The 20,562-nt window shown below is 40.8% G+C and overlaps 1 protein-coding gene across 3 annotated transcripts in view; it reads left to right on the top strand.

The window, feature by feature from the left end:
• The window catches only part of PIGU (phosphatidylinositol glycan anchor biosynthesis class U), a 106,934-nt gene that overhangs the window by 9,851 nt on the left and 76,521 nt on the right, over positions 1-20,562 (top strand). The window contains exons 2-4 of one of the 3 annotated variants that reach the window (XM_012455149.2): positions 8,587-8,651; positions 18,660-18,719; positions 19,769-19,831. In XM_012455149.2, coding sequence (XP_012310572.1) covers positions 8,587-8,651; positions 18,660-18,719; positions 19,769-19,831 — 188 coding nt within the window. The remainder of the gene's footprint in view (positions 1-8,586; positions 8,652-18,659; positions 18,720-19,768; positions 19,832-20,562) is intronic. The other 2 variants (XM_012455151.1, XM_012455150.1) reach the window with 2 other exon arrangements.

Genomic DNA, 20,562 nt, shown 5'->3' with positions numbered 1-20,562 from the left:
CTGAGTAACTGGGATTATAGGTGCCCACCACCATGCCTAGCTAATTTTTGAATTTTTAGTAGAGATGGGGTTTCACCATGTTGGCCAGCCTGGTGTTGAACTCCTGACCTCAGGTGATCCACTGCCTCGGCCTCCCAAAGTGCTGGGATTACAGGTTTGAGCCACCTCGCCTGGCCCCATATTGCATTTAGTTGTTGTATTTCCTTAGTTGTTTATCTGTGATAGTTCCTTATCTTTTCCTTATCTTTTATAACCTTGACACTTTGAAGAGCACTGGTCAGGTATTTTGTAGAATGTCCCTCAATTTGGGTTTGTCTTGAGGTAATGGATTTTGGGGAAGAATACCACTGAGGTGATGTGGTCCTCTCAGTGCATTGGATTAGGGGTACATACTGAAATGCCCTAATGCTGGTGATGTCAGCCATAATCCTTTGGTTAATACAGTGTCTGCCGGATTTCTCCACTGTAAAATGATTGTTTCCCTTTGTAATTAATCAGCATTTTAGGGGATATTCTTTGGGGCTCTGCAAATATTTCTTTTTAAATTTTTGCCTACTAGTTTTTGCATTCATAGGTTAATCTTGCCTGCAGCAGTCATTACTCAGGTGTTCCAATGATGACTTTTCTGTTTCTCTCATTCATTTGTATTTAATAATTGAAATTCTTCTGTAAGGAAGAGTTGTCATTTCTTCACATTCATTCATTCATTCATTCATTTATTTTTGCCCTCTCAACCCAGCCTTTCCCAACTTTGGGAAGAACCGGGAAGAGAAGCTTATTTATTTATTTATGTCAGTATAGATTAGGATATTTATTTTATGCTCTGGACTATATACTATATTCATTCTGTTGTTTGGATTATTCTAGTTTTGGCCATTGGGACCTCTTTCATCTTGACCCCTTTGTCCTTTTGGCATACCTCTCTCCCACTTTTTGTTTTTTCAAGCACTTTATTACATTCTAGAACCATAAGATAATCCAGGTTTATCTTCCTTAGTTCAGCCCTGGAATTGACGACTTCTTCAAGGAGCCCTGGCTCTTTTTATTAGAGAATATTATTTAGAAACAAAGATCTGAATGCTAGTTGTGTTCATTGCACCTGGAGTGTCACTGCTTCTTAGGCCCTCTCAGCTAGAAATAGAAGGATACCACTGCTTTATTTATTTATTTATTTTTTCTATCTTTGCTCAATGTATGATAGAAGATACCACTGCTTTTGAACAAGCTTATGTCCTTACTGATATGGGAAACTGAAAGATAATATTTGTCTCATACAGGATGATATGCTTTTATTATCACCCATAGGAAAAGTACACCAAGGTAACTAAGAATTCTTGGCCAGGCATAGTGGCTCATGACTGTAATCTTAGCACTTTGGGAGGCCAAGATGGGTAGATCGCTTGAGGCCAGGAGTTTGAGACCAGCCTGAGCAAGCAAGACCCCATCTCTACAAAAAATAAAAATTAGTCAAGTGCAGTGGTGCACTCCTGTAGTCCCAGCTACGTGGGAGGCTGAGCTTGAGCCCAGGAATTTAAGGCTGCAGTGAGCTATGATTGGGCCACTGCATTCCAGCCTGGGCAGAAGATTAAGGCCCTTGTCCCTAAAAAAAAAAATAATAAAATTAAAAGCTTGCTTCATGGGCTAGTTATCAGTTAAGAGTTGAGGGGCTTTATCAAAAAACAACTTACATTTTAGAATACTTGACCATAATTCTTTAGATCTTACATTAGTTATTAAATAACTAAATAGTCCCATGAAGTGAGAAATGCTATTTGGATGTTCTGGTGTATTTTCACAGGTTGTATTTTGGAGGATACTCCAGGAAAAAGAAGGGCATAAAGCCGAGTTCTTAGGGTGCTTTTATTGACTTTTTGTTTTTTCCCCAATAGGCACTTTGTGAAACTGACTTTAAAGTGTTTTCTGCATGATCTTATTGAAACCTTTTTTTTTTTCTTGAGATGGAGTCTCGCTTTGTTGCCTAGGCTGGAATGCAGTGGGTGATCTCAGTTCACTGCAACCTCTGCCTCCCGAGTTCAAACAATTCTCCTGTCTCAGCTTCCCAAGGAGCTGAGACTATAAACATATGCCCCCACACCCGGCTAATTTTTGTATCTTTAGTAAAGATGGGGTTTCACCATATTGGTCAGGCTGGTCCGGTGATCCACCCACCTCGGCCTCCCAAAGTGTTGGGATTACAGACATGAACCACTGTGCCCAGCCTACTGGAACATATTTATATATATTAGAATTTGACAGCCCTGATTATTCTTTTTCTATAGAGAGTAGATTCACTATTTTAAAGAGGATATTGGTACTCTTGTAGCTTAGATGTTTCCAAACACTGCAGACCAAGTCACTGTTTTGTTTTGTTTTGTTTTGTTTTGTTTTGTTTTTTTGAGACAGAGTCTTGCTCTGTTGCCAGGTTGGAGTGCAACGGCGCAATCTCGGCTCACTGCAACCTCTGCCTCCTGGGTTCAAGCGATTCTTTCACCTCAGCCTCCCGAGTAGCTGGGACCACAGGCGTGTGCCACCACGCTCGGCTAATTTTTGTATTTTTAATAGAGACGGGGTTTCATCATGGCCAGGATGGTCTTGATCTCTTGACCTCATGATCAGCCCACCTCAGCCTCCCAACAAGTCACAGTTTTTAATCATGTGCACCAAAATTAGAAAAGTAAGGGTAGTATTAAGTTTATCATTAAAGCTAAATGTATTAAATTAAAAATATTCTGAGTTTATGCTCTTCCTATCCTTTTTATTTTATTTTTTTTTGATGGGCTCTGGCTCTGTCACCTAGGCTGGAGTACAGTGGCACAATCACGGCTCATTGCAGCCTTGAACTCCTGGGCCCAGGCAATCCTCCCACCTCAGCCTCCTGAGTAGCTGGGAATACAGGCACTTACCACCACGCCTGGCTAATTTTTTGTATTTTTGGTAGAGACAGGGTTTCACCATGTTTCCCAGGCCAGTCTCGAATTCCTGAGCTCAAGCAGTCTACCTGCCTCGGCCTCTCAAAGTGCTGGGATTATAGACATGAGCCACTACACCCAGCCATATACTTTTTTATTGTTTGTTTGTTTTGAGACAGAGTTTTACTTTTGTTGCCCAGGCTAAAGAGCAATGGCATGATCTTGGCTCACTACAACCTCCACCTCCGAAGTTCAAGCAATTCTCCTACCTCAGCCTCCCAAGTAGCTGGGATTACAGTACCCGCCACCACGCCTGGCTAATTTTTTGTATTTTTAGTAGAGATGGGGTTTCACCACATTGGCCAGGTTGGTCTTGAACACCTGACCTCAGGTGATCCACCCACCTCAGCCTCCCAAAGTGCTGGGATTACAGGCATATGAGCCACTGTGCCTGGTCAACTTTTTAATATTGTAGTACATGATAGGGTTAAAAAAAAAATTTTTTTTTTTTTTAAAGCCCGCTGCACCAGCGTCGTCCGCCATTTGGTGTTTTATCAGCGAAGAAGATGCTAAAAATGTTTTTAACAGCCTGGGCAATATAGTGAGAGCCTCTTTCTACAGAAAAATTAAAAAATTAGCTGGGTGTGGTGACATGAACCTGTAGTCCCAGCTACACAGAAGGCTGGGGTGGTAGGATTGCTTGAGCCTGGAAGGTTGAGGCTGCAGTGAGCTGTGATCACGCCATTACACTCTGGCCTGGGCAACAGAGTGAGTCTCAAAAAAGAAAGGCAAAAAAATGTTTTTATATGAGATTGACCGTTTGCCCAGATCAGTTATCAATTAAGTAATATGATGCCATATTTAATCATTAGTATAGCAGAGCCACACTCCAGGCATTTGCCAGAGAATACATTAACAAATCCACTGATGTACAATATCTAGCAAAAGCATATCTGAGATGAATTACATCTTAGGCAATTGCCTGAAAGGTGTGCAGTCTGTCCTCTAGCTATGTACTCAAAAATTTTCATCAGATTGAGAAATGGTTTGCGATGTGATTTGATGAGTCAGTGGTCTCTTTGGGCCTCCAGGAAAGCCGTTAGTGAAGGATTTAATAGCTGTTACACAGCAACCTTTTTATGCAGTTCCTTGAGGAAGGTTTCTTTTTGGTCCCAGAATAAGGACCAGTTATAATGGTCTTGAGCAATATACTTTTATTTTATGGCCACCACGAATCATAAAATTGATTAGGTTTCCTTCTTTAGGGTCATCTTATTAAGTTTAAAGTCATATGTATAGCCACTCCTTACATATATGTAGTGGTCTTTTTTCTTTTCTTTTCTTTCTTCTTTTGTTTGATACAGGGTTTCCCTCTGTCACCCAGGCTGGAATGCAGTAGCATGATCATGAATCACTGCAGCTTTGACCTCCTGGGCTCAATTGATCCTCCCACTTCAGCCTCCCAAGTAGCTATGACTACAGGCACACACCACCATGCCTCAGCTAATTTTTGGGTCTTTTTTTGTAGAGACAGGGTCTCCTTATGTTGCCCAGTCTGATCTTGAACTCCTTGAGCCCCTGCCTGCCAATATTTTAATGGGCAACTCAATCACATGATTCAAAAATAAAAAGCAGCTGGGTGCAGTGGCTCACGCCTGTAATCCCACCACTTTAGGAGGCCAAGGTGGGAAGATTACTTGAGCCCAGGAGTTCAAGACCAGTCTGAGCAACATGGCAAGACACTGTCTCTACTAAAAAAAAAAATTTAGCTGAGTGTGCCACTGTGAGCCTGTGTTCTTGGCTACTCGGGAGGCCGAGGCGGGATAATTTCTTGTGCCCAAGAGGTTGAGGCTGCAGCAAGCTGTGTTTATACAAACCCTGTGCTCTAGTCTGGATGACAGAGCGAGACCCTGCCTCCAAACAAAAACAAAAAACAAAAACAAAAAACTATTTCTTTTGAATAATTATAAAATAATACATCCTCATTGCTAAAGATTCAGAAAATGAAGATGAAAAAAATCAAACATCTTCTGTAATCTTATCCAGAAATGGTCATTGTGAACATTTAAATATTTATTTTTCCAGGCATTTCTCATTGAATACATGTTCATTCTCTTTCAAATAATTAAATGAATAATGCTTATAGGAATTTAATCTAAAACTCTACAAACAAACCTATTAAAAAATGGGCAATTTTGAGAGCCTGAGGCAGGCAGATCACTTGAGGTCAGGAGTTCGAGACTAGCCTGGCCAACATAATAAAACCCTGACTCCACTAAAAATACAAAAATTAGCTGGTCTGGTGGCAGGCATCCGTAATCCCAGCTACTCAGTGGCTGAGGCAGGATAATCACTTGAACTCGGGAGGCAGAAGTTGCAGTGAGCCAAGATTATGCCACTGTACTCCAGCCTGAGTGACGGAGTGAGACTCTGTCTCAAAAAAAAAAAAATGGGCAAAGGGCTGGGCATGGTGGCTCATACCTGTAATTCTAGCACTTTGGGAGGCTGAGGCAGGGAGATTGCTTGAGCCCAGGAGTTTGAGACCAGCCTGAGTAACATGGTGAAACCCCATCTCTACAAAAAATACAAAAATTAGCTGGGCATGGTAATGCACCCCTGAAGTCCCAACTACTCAAGAGACTGAGTTGGGAGGATCGCTTGAGCCTGAGATGTCAAGGCTGCAGCAATCCCTGATCATGCCACTGTACTCCAGCCTGGGCAATAGAGTGAGACCCTGTCTCAGAAAAAATGGCGGGACTGGGGGCAAAAGACATGAACCAGACACTTCTCAAAAGAAGACATACACATGGCCAATAAGCATATGAAAAAATGCTCAACATAATTAGTCATTAGAGAAATGCAGATCAAAACCACAATGAAATACTATCTTATACCAGTCAGAATAACCATTATTAAAAAGTCAAAAAATAATCGGCTCTGGCAAGGTTGTGGAGAAAAGGAAACACTTATACACTGCTGGTGGGAGTGTAAATTAGGTTCAGCCATTGTGGAAAGCAGTTTGAAGACTTCTCCAAGAGCCTAAAACAGAACTACCATTCGACCCAGGAATCCCATTACTAGGTATATGTACCTAAAGGAATATAAATTGTTCTGCCATAGAGATGCATGCATGTGTATGTTCATCACAGCAGTATTCACAATAGCAAAGACATGGAATTAACCTGAATGCCCATCAATGGTGGACTGGATAAAGAAAATGTGGTATACATATACACCATGGCACACTATGTAGCATAAAAAAAAGTAATGAGATCATGTCCTTTATACCAACATGGATGGAGCTAGAGACATTATCCTAAGCAAATTAATGCAAGAACGGAAAACCAAATACAGCATATTCTCACTTATAAGTGGAAGCTAAACACTGAATATACATGGACACAAAGAAAGGAACAATAGATACCTGGGCCTACTTGAGGATGGAGTATGGGAGGAGGGTGAAGATCGAAAAGCTACCTATGAGGTACTATGCTTATTACCTGGGCGATGAAATCTGCACTCCAAACCTCTATAACATGCAATTTACCCATGTAACAAAACCGAGTATGTACCCCCTCAGCCCCCAAAAAATTTGGAAAGGAAAATAAATTAGTAAAGCCAAGATAAATTGCTAAAATAGTCATTTTTAAAAATCACCAAAAAAAAAAATCACCAAAAAAAAACTCTATCATATTTTATACGCTGTGTTTTGACCTGCTTTTCATTTAAGAATATTTTATGGGTTGCTTTTCTTCAGTAAATATAGATCTCTAGTACATTTTTTAATTTTAAGTCTTGATTTTGCAATAATTTTAGATTTTTTTAAATGTTGCAAGAATAGTCGAGTTCCTGTTTACCCTTCATTCAGCTTCTAATGTTAACATTCTGCATCACCATAGTCCAATGACCTAAACCAGAAAATTAACATTGATACAATGCTATTAACTAATTATAGGCTTTATTAGAATTTTATCACTTTGCCCCACTAATGTCCATTTCTGGGCCATTTTCCAATCTGTGATTCCACTTTGCACTTAGTCATTTTGTCTCCTTAGTCTCTTCTAATCTGGGATACTTCCTCAGACTTAACATTTTTAAAAATTTTTATTTATTTTTAATTTTTGTGGGTACATAGTAGACGTATATAGGCTTAATTTTTTTTTTTTTTTGAGATGGAGTCTTACTCTGTTTCCCAGGCTGGAGTGCAATGGTGCAATCTTGGCTCACTGCAACCTCTGCCTCCCGGGTTCAAGTGATTCTCTTGCCTCATCCTCCCGAGTAGCTGGGGCTACAGGCACCCAACACCGCGTCTGGCTAATTTTTGTATTCTTAGTAGAGATGGGGTTTCACCATCTTGGCCAGGCTGGTCTTGAACTCCTGACCTTGTGATCCACCTGCCTCAGCCTCCCAAAGTTCTGGGATTATAGGTACGAGCCACCTCACCCAGCCTACGCTTAGTATTTTTAAGAGTACTGGCCAGTTATTTTATGTTTCCATTTGGGTCTGCCTGATGTTTTCTCACAATTAGACTGAGGTTACCCCTTTTTTTTTTTGAGGAGTCTCACTCTGTCGCCCAAGCTATAGTACAGTGGTACAATCTTGGCTCACTGCAACCTCCACCTCCCAGGTTCAAGCAATTCTCCTGCTTCACCCTCCCAAGTAGCTGGGATTACAGGTGTGCACCACCATACCTAGCTAATTTTTGTATTTTTAGTAGAGACGGGGTTTCACCATGTTGACCAGGCTAGTCTCGAACTCCTGACCTCAGGTGATCCACCTGCCTCAGCTTCCCAGAGTGCTGGGATTACAGGTGTGAGCTACCGCCCATGTAAAATTATTTTTCCCCTTGAAAATACTCTGTTTCTCATATTTTTTGCCCACCAATTTTAGCATCCATTGATGGTACTTGTCTTTTGTGATTATTACTATGGATGGAGTATGCCAAGTGGTGATTTTCTATTTCATTGTTTCTTCTACATTTGATCCTTAGAATTCTCTGTAGGGAAAAGCTCCCCTTTCTCTTCCACTTATTTATTTATTATTTATAATGCAGTATAATTATAACCATAAAGTATTCCATTATATAGAGATATGTATTATAGTTCATTTAAATAAATCTCCATTAATGGACATTGAGATTATTTCTAATTGTTCAGTACTCTGAGCACTGTCAGGAACATCCTTTTTGGGCACTTTTCCAGTTATTTCCCTAGGATAAACTGCCCTAAGAACGATCTTATCTGGGTCAGAAGGCACACACTTAAAAAGCACATATTGCCCCGTCGAAAAGTTAATACAAATGTCACTCAAATGAGCAGCATATGAGAGTGACTGCCCGTTTCCTCACACTATGGCAACATTTCTCACTAGCTTCTAATTTGTTCTCTTATTATGCTTTGAAATGGGGAAGATTATGCATAAATGAGACAATTTTTAGAGTGGGTGAGAGTTTCAAGGAACTAGAAGGAAGTATATAGTTTAACATAACATGCCTTATGTTGAGTGCTGCCCATGATGAGAAAGGATGCTGTCTGTGGAAGAGAGTTTCCTTAAAGCCACTTACTGGGGATGAGGTAAAGGGGGTTAGATAAACTCTGAGGACCTTTTTGGTTCTTGGGGTATCTAAAAGTATAGCTGCCTGCTGAGTCTGAGTGAACTTGTATGTCTTGTTTTTCAGTGGTTGAAGGTCTTTCACTGTTGGATTTGGGAGTATCTCCATATGCTGGAGCAGTATTTCATGAAGTAAGTGTTCTTATTTTCTTTTCTGGGTACCAAGAGTAGTTTATAGTCACAGATACCAAAGCTTAACCTCTGTTTTGTACAAACATTTGAAAAGATATATTGTTGACAGTCATATTTAGAAACAGCCCGTTTTTAGATGTCCTCTGCATAAGAAAGAGGTTTTGCAATTGCAGTGGAAATGATCCAGATTAAGATTGTAACTGGTGAAGCAGATAAGTCTTCTGTAGAAGTTACCATTTGTAATGGCAAATAAGTTGCAAACAATCCTCAGTCCACAAATAGGTTGTATGCTTATTAGCATGTAATTTGTTGTTTGGAATATGCTTTCCCATGAAAACAATGGCAGTAATGTTGTTTTCTTAGAAAGCCCACAAAAGCCTACTTAACCCATAAAATTAGCTTTTTTTTCTTTTGACAGGGTCTTACTCTGTCACCCAGGCTAGAGTGCAGTGACACAATCACAGTTCACTGCAGCCTCGACCTCCTGGGCTCAAGTGATCCTCCTACTTGAGCCTCCTGAGTAGCAGGGACCACCACTGTGCACCATCATGCTGAGCTAATTTTTATTTAAAACTGGCTCTCAAGAATAGTAAAAACACTTTTAATTAGCTCTGCATGATCTCTTGTTACAGCAACAGCTTCCTGACAGGTCTTTCTGCATTCAGTCTTGCTCATTTACTCTTTATTCTGCAGTCAGAGCCATCTTTCTACAGTGTGAATCTGTTTTTATCACTGTCTTGCTCTGCACCTTTGAGTGCTCACCACTGATCTCAGGATAAAAGCCAGATACCTTAGAGGGGCATGCAAAGCCCTTAAGATCCTCCTCACTACATCCACCACATTTCTTTCCACTACCCTTTCCATTCTTATTGGCCATATCCTTTTAAAGAGGAAGTTTTCTAATTTGACAATGTACCTTCTATTTTTTTTTTTTTTTTTTTTGAGACAGAGTCTTGCTCTGATGCCCAGGCTGGAGTGCAGTGGCACAATTTCGGCTCACTACAACCTCTGCCTCCCAGATTGAAGCAATTCTCCTGCCTCAGCCTCCCCAGTAGCTGGGATTACAGGCACCTGCCACTATGCCCGGCTAATTTTTGTATTTTTAGTAGAGACGGGGTTTCACCCTGTTGGCAGGCTGGTCTTAGACTCCTGACCTCAGTTGATCTGCCCACCTCAGCCTCCCAAAGTGCTGGGATTACAGGCATGAACCACCACATCAAGCCTTTTTTATTTTATTTTTTTAAGACAGTGTCTTGCTCTGTCACCCAGGCTAGAGTATAGTAGCATGATCACGGCTCACTACAGCCTTGACTCACTACAGCTCCTGGGCTCAAGCAATCCTCCTACCTCAGCTTCCTGTGTAACTGGGACTACAGGCATGCACCACCACTGCTGGCTAACTTTTAAAAATTTCTTTGTAGAGATGGGGGTCTTGTTACGTTGCCCAGGCTGGTCTTGAACTCCTGGGCTCAAGTAATCCTCCTACCTTGGCCTCCGAAAATGTTAGGATTACAGGCATGAGCCACTGTCCTTGGCCCTAATTTTTTTTTTTTTTTTTGAGACGGAGTTTCGCTCTTGTTACCCAGGCTGGAGCGCAATGGCGCGATCTCGGCTCACCGCAACCTCCGCCTCCTGGGTTCAGGCAATTCTCCTGCCTCAGCCTCTTGAGTAGCTGGGATTACAGGCATGCGCCACCATGCCCAGCTTATTTTTTGTATTTTTAGTAGAGACGGGGTTTCACCATGTTGACCAGGATGGTCTCCATCTCTTGACCTCGTGATCCACCCACCTCGGCCTCCCAAAGTGCTGGGATTACAGACGTGAGCCACCGCGCCCGGCTAGCCCTAATTTTTATAGTTATCTCTCTCATATGTACTTTGAGGACCATTTTGTTTTGTTTTTGTTTTTTGGCTCTTCTAGCTAATCTTTTAAAAGCATTCAACTTGGTCTTCATAAAAATAACAACTGTCTTGCATTTCAATTTTATTATCTCTGTGTTAATATCTAACCAAACTGGGATAACAAGAACTACTGGCAGAAACAGGTTAGGAACGACTTAAGAGACTCCTCTTTTTTAATTTTTTTTTTTTTTTTTTTTGAGACAGAGTTTGGTTCTTTTGCCCCGGTGGAGTCAAGTGGCACCATCTTGGCTTACTGCAACCTCCACCCCCCCACCAGATTCAAGCAATTCTCCTGCCTCAGCCTCCTGAGTAGCTGGGATTATAAGCAGATGCCACCACGCCTGGCTAATTTTTCCATTTTTAGTAGAGACAGGGTTTCGCCATGTTGGCCAGGCTGGTCTTGAACTCCTGGCCTCAGGTGATCCATCTGCCTCAGCCTCCCAAAGTGCTAGGATTATAGGCAAGAGCCACCGGGCTTGGCCAAGAAACTCTTAGTAAGTACACGGTTCAGTTATTGGAACAGATGTATGTGGGCATGCCAAAGAGTAACCCACTTGCCACGAGGGCTCAGTATTCTGTAGGCCATGGGCAGTAGGTTTCCTAGGCAGAATAATAACCCGCTGAGAGATTTCTGACACACTTTCATTATGCCACAGCTCCATATTCTCTATCACCTAGAGATGTCATTGCTCATGCTATTGTCTCCTTATGGAGAACCATTCTTTTCTATTTCTTTGGTTGGTACTAATATTCAGATATTAGCTCAGGTTTTTGTCTCCTCTAGAAAGCTGTCTCTTATCACCTTAGTCTTCCAAAGAATCTTTCGCTTATCCTTTTCATGGCTCATGTCACACTCTTCAAATTGCCTCTGTGTTCATTTGACTCATTGTGATGTCTTCAAAACAGGTGCTGGCCCCTTCTTATCACCTACTCCTAGTGCCTACCTCTCTCAGCAGATGCATTACAATCCTTCCCTCCCTTGTCTCCTTCCTTTGGTAAAGATTTGTTAAATATGCACTAAGTGTCAGCTACTCTTCTAGGTGTTAGTGATACAAAACAAGACACAGTCCCTGGCTTCATGGTGCTTATACTTCTGATAGAAACAAACAATAAGCTTGTAAAAAAAGGAACTTCAGAGCCAAGAGTATCACCAGGGATAAAATTCATTTCGTAATTATAAAAGAGATAATAATCCTAAATATTTATGTACCAAATTACAGAGCTTCAAAATATATGAAGTAAAGACTGATAGAACTACAAGGAGAAATAGATACACAATTATAGAGATTTCAATATCCCTTTCTCAATGATTGGTAGAACAAGCAGCAGAAAATCAGCAAAGAAATAAAAGACTTGAATAACAACCAACTTGGGCCAGACATGGTGGCTCATGCCTGTAATCCCAGCACTTTGGGAGGCCAAGGTAGGGGGATCACTTGAGGTCAGGAGTTTTGAGACCAGCCTGACCAACATGGTGAAACCCCATCTCTACTAAAAATATAAAAATTAGCTGGTGTGGTGATATGCACCTGTAATCCCAGCTACTCAGGAGGCTGAGACAGGAGAATCTCTTGAACCTGGGAGGCAGAGGTTGCAGTGAGCTGGGCAACAAAGCTAAACTCTGTCTCAAAACAACAACAAAAAAAAACCAACTTGACCTAGTTGTCATTTATAGAACACTCCATCCAATAACAGCAAAACTCATAATTCTTTTCAAATGTACATGGAACATTTGCAAGATAGACCATATTCTGGTCTATAAAACAAAGCCCAATAAATTTAAAAGGATTCAAGTTATACAAAATATATTCTCTGACCACAATGAAATTAAATAAAAAATACCAGAAAGGTATCTAGAGATTCCTCAGATATTTAGAAATTCAGTAACATAGTCTTAATTAACCCATGGATCAAAGAAGAAATCAGAAAGGAAATTAGAAAGTATTTTGAAATGAATGAAAATGAAAACACAACCCATCAAAATATGTGGGATGTCACTAAGTAGTACTTAGGGAGAGATTTATCACACTACATGCTTATATTAGAAAAGAACACCTCAAATCAATGACCATAGCTTCTACCTTTTACTAGGAAAAGATAAAATTATACTCAAAGTAAGCAGATTGAAAGAAATAATAAAGATCTGAGCAGAAATAAAGGGTAGAAAACAAAACTAATAGTGAAAATCACTGAAACAAAGATGGTTCCTTGGGATGAGCATTGAAATTGATAAACTTGGGAATGGTGGATATATTTACTTTCTTGATTGCAGTGGTTTCATGGGTGTACACATAGGTCAAAATTTGTCAAATTGAGGCCAGGCACAGTGGCTCTTGCCTGTAATCCTAGCACTTTGGGAGGCCAAGGTGGGAGGATTGCTTCAGCCTAGGAGTTCAAGACCAGCCTGGGCAACATAATGAGACTCTGTCTCTATCAAAAAGAAAAAAAAAATTAGCTGGTTGTAGTGGCATGTGCCTGTAGTTCCAGTTACTCAGGAGGCTGAGTTGGGAGGATCACTTGAGCCTGGGAGGTCTAAGCTGCAGTGAGCCATGATTATACCTCTGTACTCCAGCCTGGGCAGCAGAGTAAAACTGTGACTCAAAAAGCAAAAATAAAAATAAACCAAATCACTGGGACTACAGATGCATGCTACCATGCCCAGTGAATTTTTTTATTTTTTGTAGAGATGGGGGTCTCACTTTGTTGCCTAGGATGGTCTCAACCTCCTGGCCTCAAGCGATCCTCCCACCTTTGCCTTCTAAAGTGTTGTGATTACAGGTGTGAGCCACCAAACCTGTCTGGAACCTGGATTTAAATTCGAATGTGACTCCGAAGTCTTTGTTCTTTCTACCAGCTAACTTGTTCTCACTAAAAAGCCTGTCAATAACATCTACAGTGTTACAGGACACATTCGTGCATATGGTTTAGTGTTGGGAAGAAGTGCTCCTGAGTCATCAGCATGGGCTCACTAAAACCAAGTCATGCACTTCCCTTCTGGTTCTGGTGGATTGGTGAATGGGCTTGTAGTAGCACACCAACCCTTCTGCCAAGAACAGCTAGAAAAGCAGGATGAATTTGAAAAAAAGAAAAAAAACCTACATCTGCTGGAAGACATTGGAAAGCACCAAGATAGCCAGGACTCCAGGGACTAAGATCCCAGAGGGGGAACTACCAAAAGTAATATCCACAGTCTGAGCTGCTTTGTCCTTGAAGCATTTACCAATTTGTAAGTGACACAGGCAGAGAGGCAGAGAAGCAGAACAGAAATTGGCTAGCTAGAGACCAAGAAGCTAAGCAGAGCTACTGGCAGTCTCGGGGTGCTGGGGAAACAAAACTTTGAGTGCAGGACCAACCAAAATGGCAAGGCTCTGGAAAAGGACTTTCCTTTAGGCTGGAACTTCTGAAGGACTACACACTAGGACTAAGGGTAGATCGATATAGACTAGTTTTACAAAGACTAAATCCAGCTTCAAATTAGCTCGATCCCTAAAGTGAAACAACTCTATTGTACTTACAGAATAAAGAAATCTTTTCCAGAAGAAAATACCCTCATCTGAGCTGCTATAGTTTTTCATACATAATGTCCATCATTCAATAAAAAATTACCAAGCATTGGCCGGGCGTGGTGGCTCACACCTGTAATCCCAACACTTTGGGAGGCCGAGGCTGGCGGATCACCTGAGGTCAGGAGTTGAGGACCAGCATGGCCAACATGGTGAAGCCATGTCTCTACTAAAAATACAAAAATTAGTCAGGCATGGTGGCATATACTTGTAGTCCCAGCTACTCGGGAGGCTGAGGCAGGAGAATCACTTGAACCTGGGAAATGGAGGTTGCAGTGAGCTGAGATCATGCCGTTGTACTCCAGCCTGGATGACAGAACAAGATTCTGTCTCAAAAAAAAAAAAGCTGGGCACGGTGGCACTTGCCTGTAGTCCCAGCTACTCGGGAGGCTGAGGTAGGAGGATCGTTTGAGCCAGGAGTTCTGGGCTGTAGTGGGCTATGCCAATTGGGTGTCCTCACTAAGTTTGGCATCAATATGGTAACCTCCAGGGAGCGAGCAGAGGACCACCAGGTTGCCTAAGGAGGGGTGAACTGGCCCAGGTCGGAAACGGAGCAGGTCAAAACTCCCATGCTGATCAGTAGTGGGATTGTGCCTGTGAGTAGCCACTGCACTCCAGCCTGGGCAACATAGCAAGACCGCGTCTCTTTAAAAAAAAAAAAAGAAAAGGAAAGGAAAAAAAATCACTAAGCATAACAAGAGACAGAAAAAAAGGCAATAAATCTTGAAACAGATTGACAGGTGGTTTAGATATTGAAGTGATCAAACTACTTAAACTTTAAAATAGCAGTGATCAGCCAGATGCAGTGTCCCATGCTTGTAATCCCAGCACTTTGGAAGGCTGAGGTGAGTAGATCACTTGATGCCAGGAGTTCGAGACCAGCCTGGCCAATATGGCGAAATCCTGTCTCTACTAAAAGTACAAAAAGTGAATGGGTGTGGTGGTATGTGCCTGTAGTTCCAGCTGCTTGAGAGGCTGAGGTGGGAGGGTCGCTTGAGCCCAGGAAGTGGAGGTTGCAGTGAGCTGAGATTGTGCCATTGCATTCCAGCCTGGGTGACAATGTGAGACCCTATCCCCCCCAAAATAAAATAAAATAGCTATAATCAATGATTAATATGTTCGAAAAATAAACAGAATAATTTCACCAGGGTATGTAAAAAATGAATCAAATGGAAATTCTGGAAATGGAAACCATAATAAATTAAGAATATAATAGATGGTCCAGGCACAGTGGCTCATGCCTGTAATCCCAGCACTTTGGGAGGCCAAGATGGATAGATCATTTAAGGTGAAGAGTTCAAGACCAGGCTGGTCAACGTGGTTAAACTCTGTTTCTACTAAAAACACAAAAATTAGGTGGGCGTGGTGGCACACACCTGTAATCCCAGCTACTCGGGAGGCTGAGGTGGGAGAATCGCTTGAACCTGGGTGCTTGAACTTGGGAGGCGGAGGTTGCAGTGAGCCCAGATCACACCACTGTACTCCAACATGGGTGACAAAGCAAGAGTCCGTCTCAAAAAAAAAAAAAAAAAGGTAATAGATTAATTTAGCTGCAGATTACACAAAGCTAAAGAGAAGATTAGTAATATGGAAGAGAAGGTCTGTTGAGAATACCTAGATTGAAGCTTGGAGAGAAAAGAATAGAAAACACAGAAAAAAAACCGTAGATCTGAAACACAGTAAAATACTGTAAACAACCTAACATATGTATCAGTGGAGTTCTAGAATGAGAGAAGAGACAGAATGGGGCAGAATCAGTATTTGAGGAGATTATGGCTGAAATTTTTTCAAAATTTACTAAGATTTTTATTTAAATAGCCTGGGCAACATGGGGAAACCCTGTCTTTACAAAAAATACAAAAATTATCTGTGTGTGGTGGTGCACATCTGTAGTCTCACCTACTCAGGAGGCTAAGGTAGGGGGGATCACCTGAGCCTGGGGAGGTCAAGGCTGCAGTAAGCCATGATCACACCACTGTTTTTTTTTTGGTGGGAGGTGACTTTGTCTCAGAAAACCACCCCCCAAAAAAAACCAAAACATTTTGCATATAAGGACACAGAAAGGTGGAAAATAAAATGACAAAAAAAACTACATTTTGCAAAGAGCCAAAAGAGGCAGATGTAACTGTACTATCAAATCAAGAAGATTTTAAGACAAGAAACCTTATTAGAGATGAAGAGGATTATTTTATAATGATAAAAAGATGACTGTACCTAGAAGATACGTAGAACTGCATCTAATTACATAGCTCCAAACTATATAGAACAAAAATGACAGTCACAGTGGGGATTTTATTTATTTTATTTTATTTTATTTTATTTTTTGAGACAGGGTTTCACTTCATTGCCCAGGTCGGACTGCAGTGGCACAAACAAGGCTCACTACAGCCTCCACCTCCCTGGGCTCAAGCATTTCTCCCAACTCAGCCTCCCGAGTACCTGGGATTACAGGTGCATGCCACCTTGCATGGCTTATTTTTAAAATATTTTGTAGAGGCAGGGTTCCACTATGTTATCCAGGCTGTGTTCTCAAATGCCTAGGTTTAAGTGATCCTCCCACCTCAGCCAGGCAAAGTGCTGAGATTACAGGCATGAGCCACTGTGCCTGGCTGGGAGATTTTTAACATACCTCTTTCAGTCATCGATAGAACAGACAGACCAAAAAAAATCAATAAGGATATAGAAGACTTGAACAAATCCTTAGCAAACTGAACCTAAATGCCATATGTAGAATGATGCAACCATAAATGTTGGTATGCGTATTCACATGTACATGCAGCACTTACCAAAGTTGACATATAAAGGGCCACTAAGCAAGTCACAACACACTTTAAATGGTTTGAATCATATAGTGGATTTTCTATGACCACAGTAGAGTTAAGCCAGAAAGAAATTATAAAAATATAAATAGAGGGCGGCCGCTGGTACCCTACCCCACGGGCCTCCCCAAAGAAAAAAATATATATATACATATATATATATACACACACACACACACACACACACATACATACATACATACATATATATATGTGTGTATATATATATATATAAAGAATGGGAGGCCAAGGCAGGCAGATCACGAGGTCAGGAGTTCGAGACCAGCCTGGCCAACAGAGTGAAACCCGTCTCTACTAAAAATAGAAAAACATTAGCTGGGTGTGGTGGCGGGTGCCTGTAATCCTAGCTACTTGGGAGGCTGAGGAAGGAGAATCGCTTGAACCCGGGGGAGCGGAGGTTGCAGCTAGCCGAGATTGTGCCACTGCACAACAGCCTGAGTGATAGTATGAGACTCCATCTCAAAAAAAAAAAAAAAGAAAACTCCCAAGTATTTGGAAATTGAACATAGTACATTTTAAAGTAGTCTCAAAGAAGAAATGTTAGTGGAAATTAGAAGATATTTTCATGTTTGATTCTTTCTGTCCAAAATAAATTTTAAAAAAAGAAAAATAGCATGTTTTCAACTGAATGATAGTGAAAAAAATGAAGGGATGGGCACAGTGGCTCATACCTGTAATTTCAGCACTTTGGGAGTCTGAGGCAGGCGGATCACTTGAGGTTAGGAGTTCGAGACCAGCCTGGCCAACATGGTTAAACCCCGTCTCCATTAAAAATACAAAAATTAGCTGGGCATGGTGGTGGGTGCCTGTGGTCCCAGCTACTCAGGAGGCTGAGGCAGGAGAATCGCTTGAACCCTGGAAGTGGAGGTTGCAGTGAGCTGAGATCGTGTCACTGCACTCCAGCCTGGGTGACGAGACTCCATCTCAGAAAAAACCAACATATCAAAACTTGTGTGATGCAACTAACGCCATAATCATAGGAAAATTTATTGTCTTAAACAATAAAAAATGAAATACTATAAATAATTTTGTCAGTTAACTTGAAAATTTAGATGAAATGGACCAATGCCTAGAAAAACACAACTTACCTGAACTGACAAAGAAAAAACAACAAATCTGAATAATGTTTTATCTGTGAAAGAAATCAAATTTGTAATTTAAAATCTTCTCTCAAGGAAAGCCCAGGCAGAGATGGCTTCACAGTGAGTGAATTTTCCCAAATCTTTGAGGAAGAAATAACATGAATCTTTTCTGAACTATTCTCAAGAATTTAAGAAATAAAGAAAAAAAATTATACAAACTTATTAGACAACAGAAGAAGTTCAGTGAGTGAAATTATGAGTGAAATTAAGTCAGCAATCTTGGTTCTCTGTAGAATTCCCGTTGGCTATTATATAGGTTATAGAGCTACAATTTACCTCTTACCTTTAGTGTGTCGACTTGTTCTTTAATGGGTATTTAGCACATCAGACTTTATTTCCTTTACTCAATTCAACAGATAGTTCCAGCAGCACAAAATGGCCCAGTGATACTAAATTATTCTCCCCAGTATGCACATTAACCAGCTGGCATAGAACAGTATTCCAGGAAGGAGAATACTGGCATAATAGTTTGCTGATACCATAGTTTTCTCCCCACTCCCTACTCTGGAAACTAATTAAGGTTTAATTTAATTTTTTTCACATGTCTGTTTTTCCTCTGCAGACTCCATTAATAATATACCTCTTTCATTTCCTAATTGACTATGCTGAATTGGTGTTTATGGTAAGTAACCTTCCATATAAAATTGATACGTGTATATTTTTAAATTTTGCAGTTTATTCTCTCTCTCTTTTTTTTTTTTTTTTTTTGAGATGGGGTCTCACTGTGTTGCCCAGGCTGGTCTTGAACTCCTGGACTTAAGTGGTCCTCCCATTTCAGCCTCCTCAGCACTTGGGACTATGGGCACATACCACAGTGTCCAACTTGTCATCTTGTTTTTAAGAAAAAAAAAAAAAAAATCTGTCTTAGGAACTCAGGAGTTTCTCAGAGAATAAAATAAAAGCAAAAACTTACATCTTTACTTTGAATTTGTGCAACTGTGGCAGTATTATGGAAGTGTGAGGAATAGTCTGATGTGTAACCAGTTCCAAATACTTACTCTTTTTAGAATTTCGTTTCTGGACTATATATAGTCTTAAATTTTCTAGCTCTGAGATTCTATGATTGGCTTTAATTGTGATACCAGTGTCAGGGCATTCTGAATTTCCTAAGCATTCTGCCAAGAGATTCTGTGAGTCATTATGGAAGAAGAGGACACAGCTTGAGACTTTCAGGGGCGAGAAGCTTCAGAATTGAGATGACAAGGCTATGTTTTGAGAGCATAGCAATTTGAAACACTTGTCTGGGATTGAAAATTTGAGTCAATAAATACTCAGGAAGCCCACTGAGGTCTTTCTTAATAATTATAATGACTGTTACTTATTGAGGACCTATTGTGTGCTAGGTGCTTGACATACATCAGGCCTGCAAAGCAGTGGGTATTATTTCCATTTTACAGAAAGCGTAAGTAATTTGCAATTCTAGAGCAGATGTGGCCCATAAACTGAAGTGAACCTAGATGGGTCCTGATCCTCAGGGATTTCCAGTTAGCCCTCCCTGACGGGGCCTTTTCTTTGGGTAATCTAAGTGAGGGTTGAAGTTCTGCCTGATTGTAAGAGTTCAGTGCTGGGTAGTCCATGACTATCCCAAAACTCCAAGCCCTGGTAGCACTCTAGTGTTCTTACACTCACTAATTATGTTCTGTTTCCTATTATTTCTCTTTCTTTTGACAGATAACTGATGCACTCACTGCTATTGCCCTGTATTTTGCAATCCAGGACTTCAATAAAGTTTTGGTAAGTAGTTTAGTGGGACAAAGCTGGTGGACTTTGGTAACATTCTGGTCTTTGTTATGACACAAAATCAAAGATCTTATACTTAAGGATCCAGCTGCTTTAAAGTGCTAGGAAGTGATGGTGGAGCTTCTGACCTGTTCAGCCAGCCCTGGAATGATCAACCCCAAACCCACAAGACAGCTTTACTAACAGATAAAGAAGGGGCAGTTTCATCTATGTAGCTTATTAATAACTATTAATATCCACACACCTGTGCAAGTTCAGACTTTCTGGAGTAGCGCTGAACAACAGTTATATTACCTGTTGTTAATGAGGACCCTTAAAAATCTTCCAGTCCTTTTACCAGTCTTTTTTTTTTTTAATAAAGGACGATAAATACACCTCTTTAACTCACTGTTATGCCTATCTGGATTCTCAATGTCGTTTCTATCTCCCTGCAGAAAATAATCTTAATTGGAAAATTTGGCATGTATTAAATGCCTGTTGTAAACTTCAGTCTTAAACCATATGTAATAGCCAAGGGGAATTGCATAGTGAGACCATTCTTCTTTTCCTGGGGTCTGGGAAAGTTAACAGATTAACCATGTGTACTACCCATGTATGTGTGTGTGTATCTCTCTCTCTACAATCCTCCTTGATTGGCTGGGAGCCACTGAGAGGATTTAGGTGGGGTGAAATAAGGCTGCCTCTCACTGGCATTGTCTGATTATGGTTTATTCTAACTTTTGTTA

Source organism: Aotus nancymaae, unplaced genomic scaffold (genome assembly GCF_030222135.1).
Source record: "Aotus nancymaae isolate 86718 unplaced genomic scaffold, 86718_ANA_hifiasm-v0.15.2.pri h1tg000029l, whole genome shotgun sequence".
Taxonomy (NCBI): Eukaryota; Metazoa; Chordata; class Mammalia; order Primates; family Aotidae; genus Aotus; species Aotus nancymaae.
This window is presented reverse-complemented; position numbering and strand designations above follow the sequence as displayed.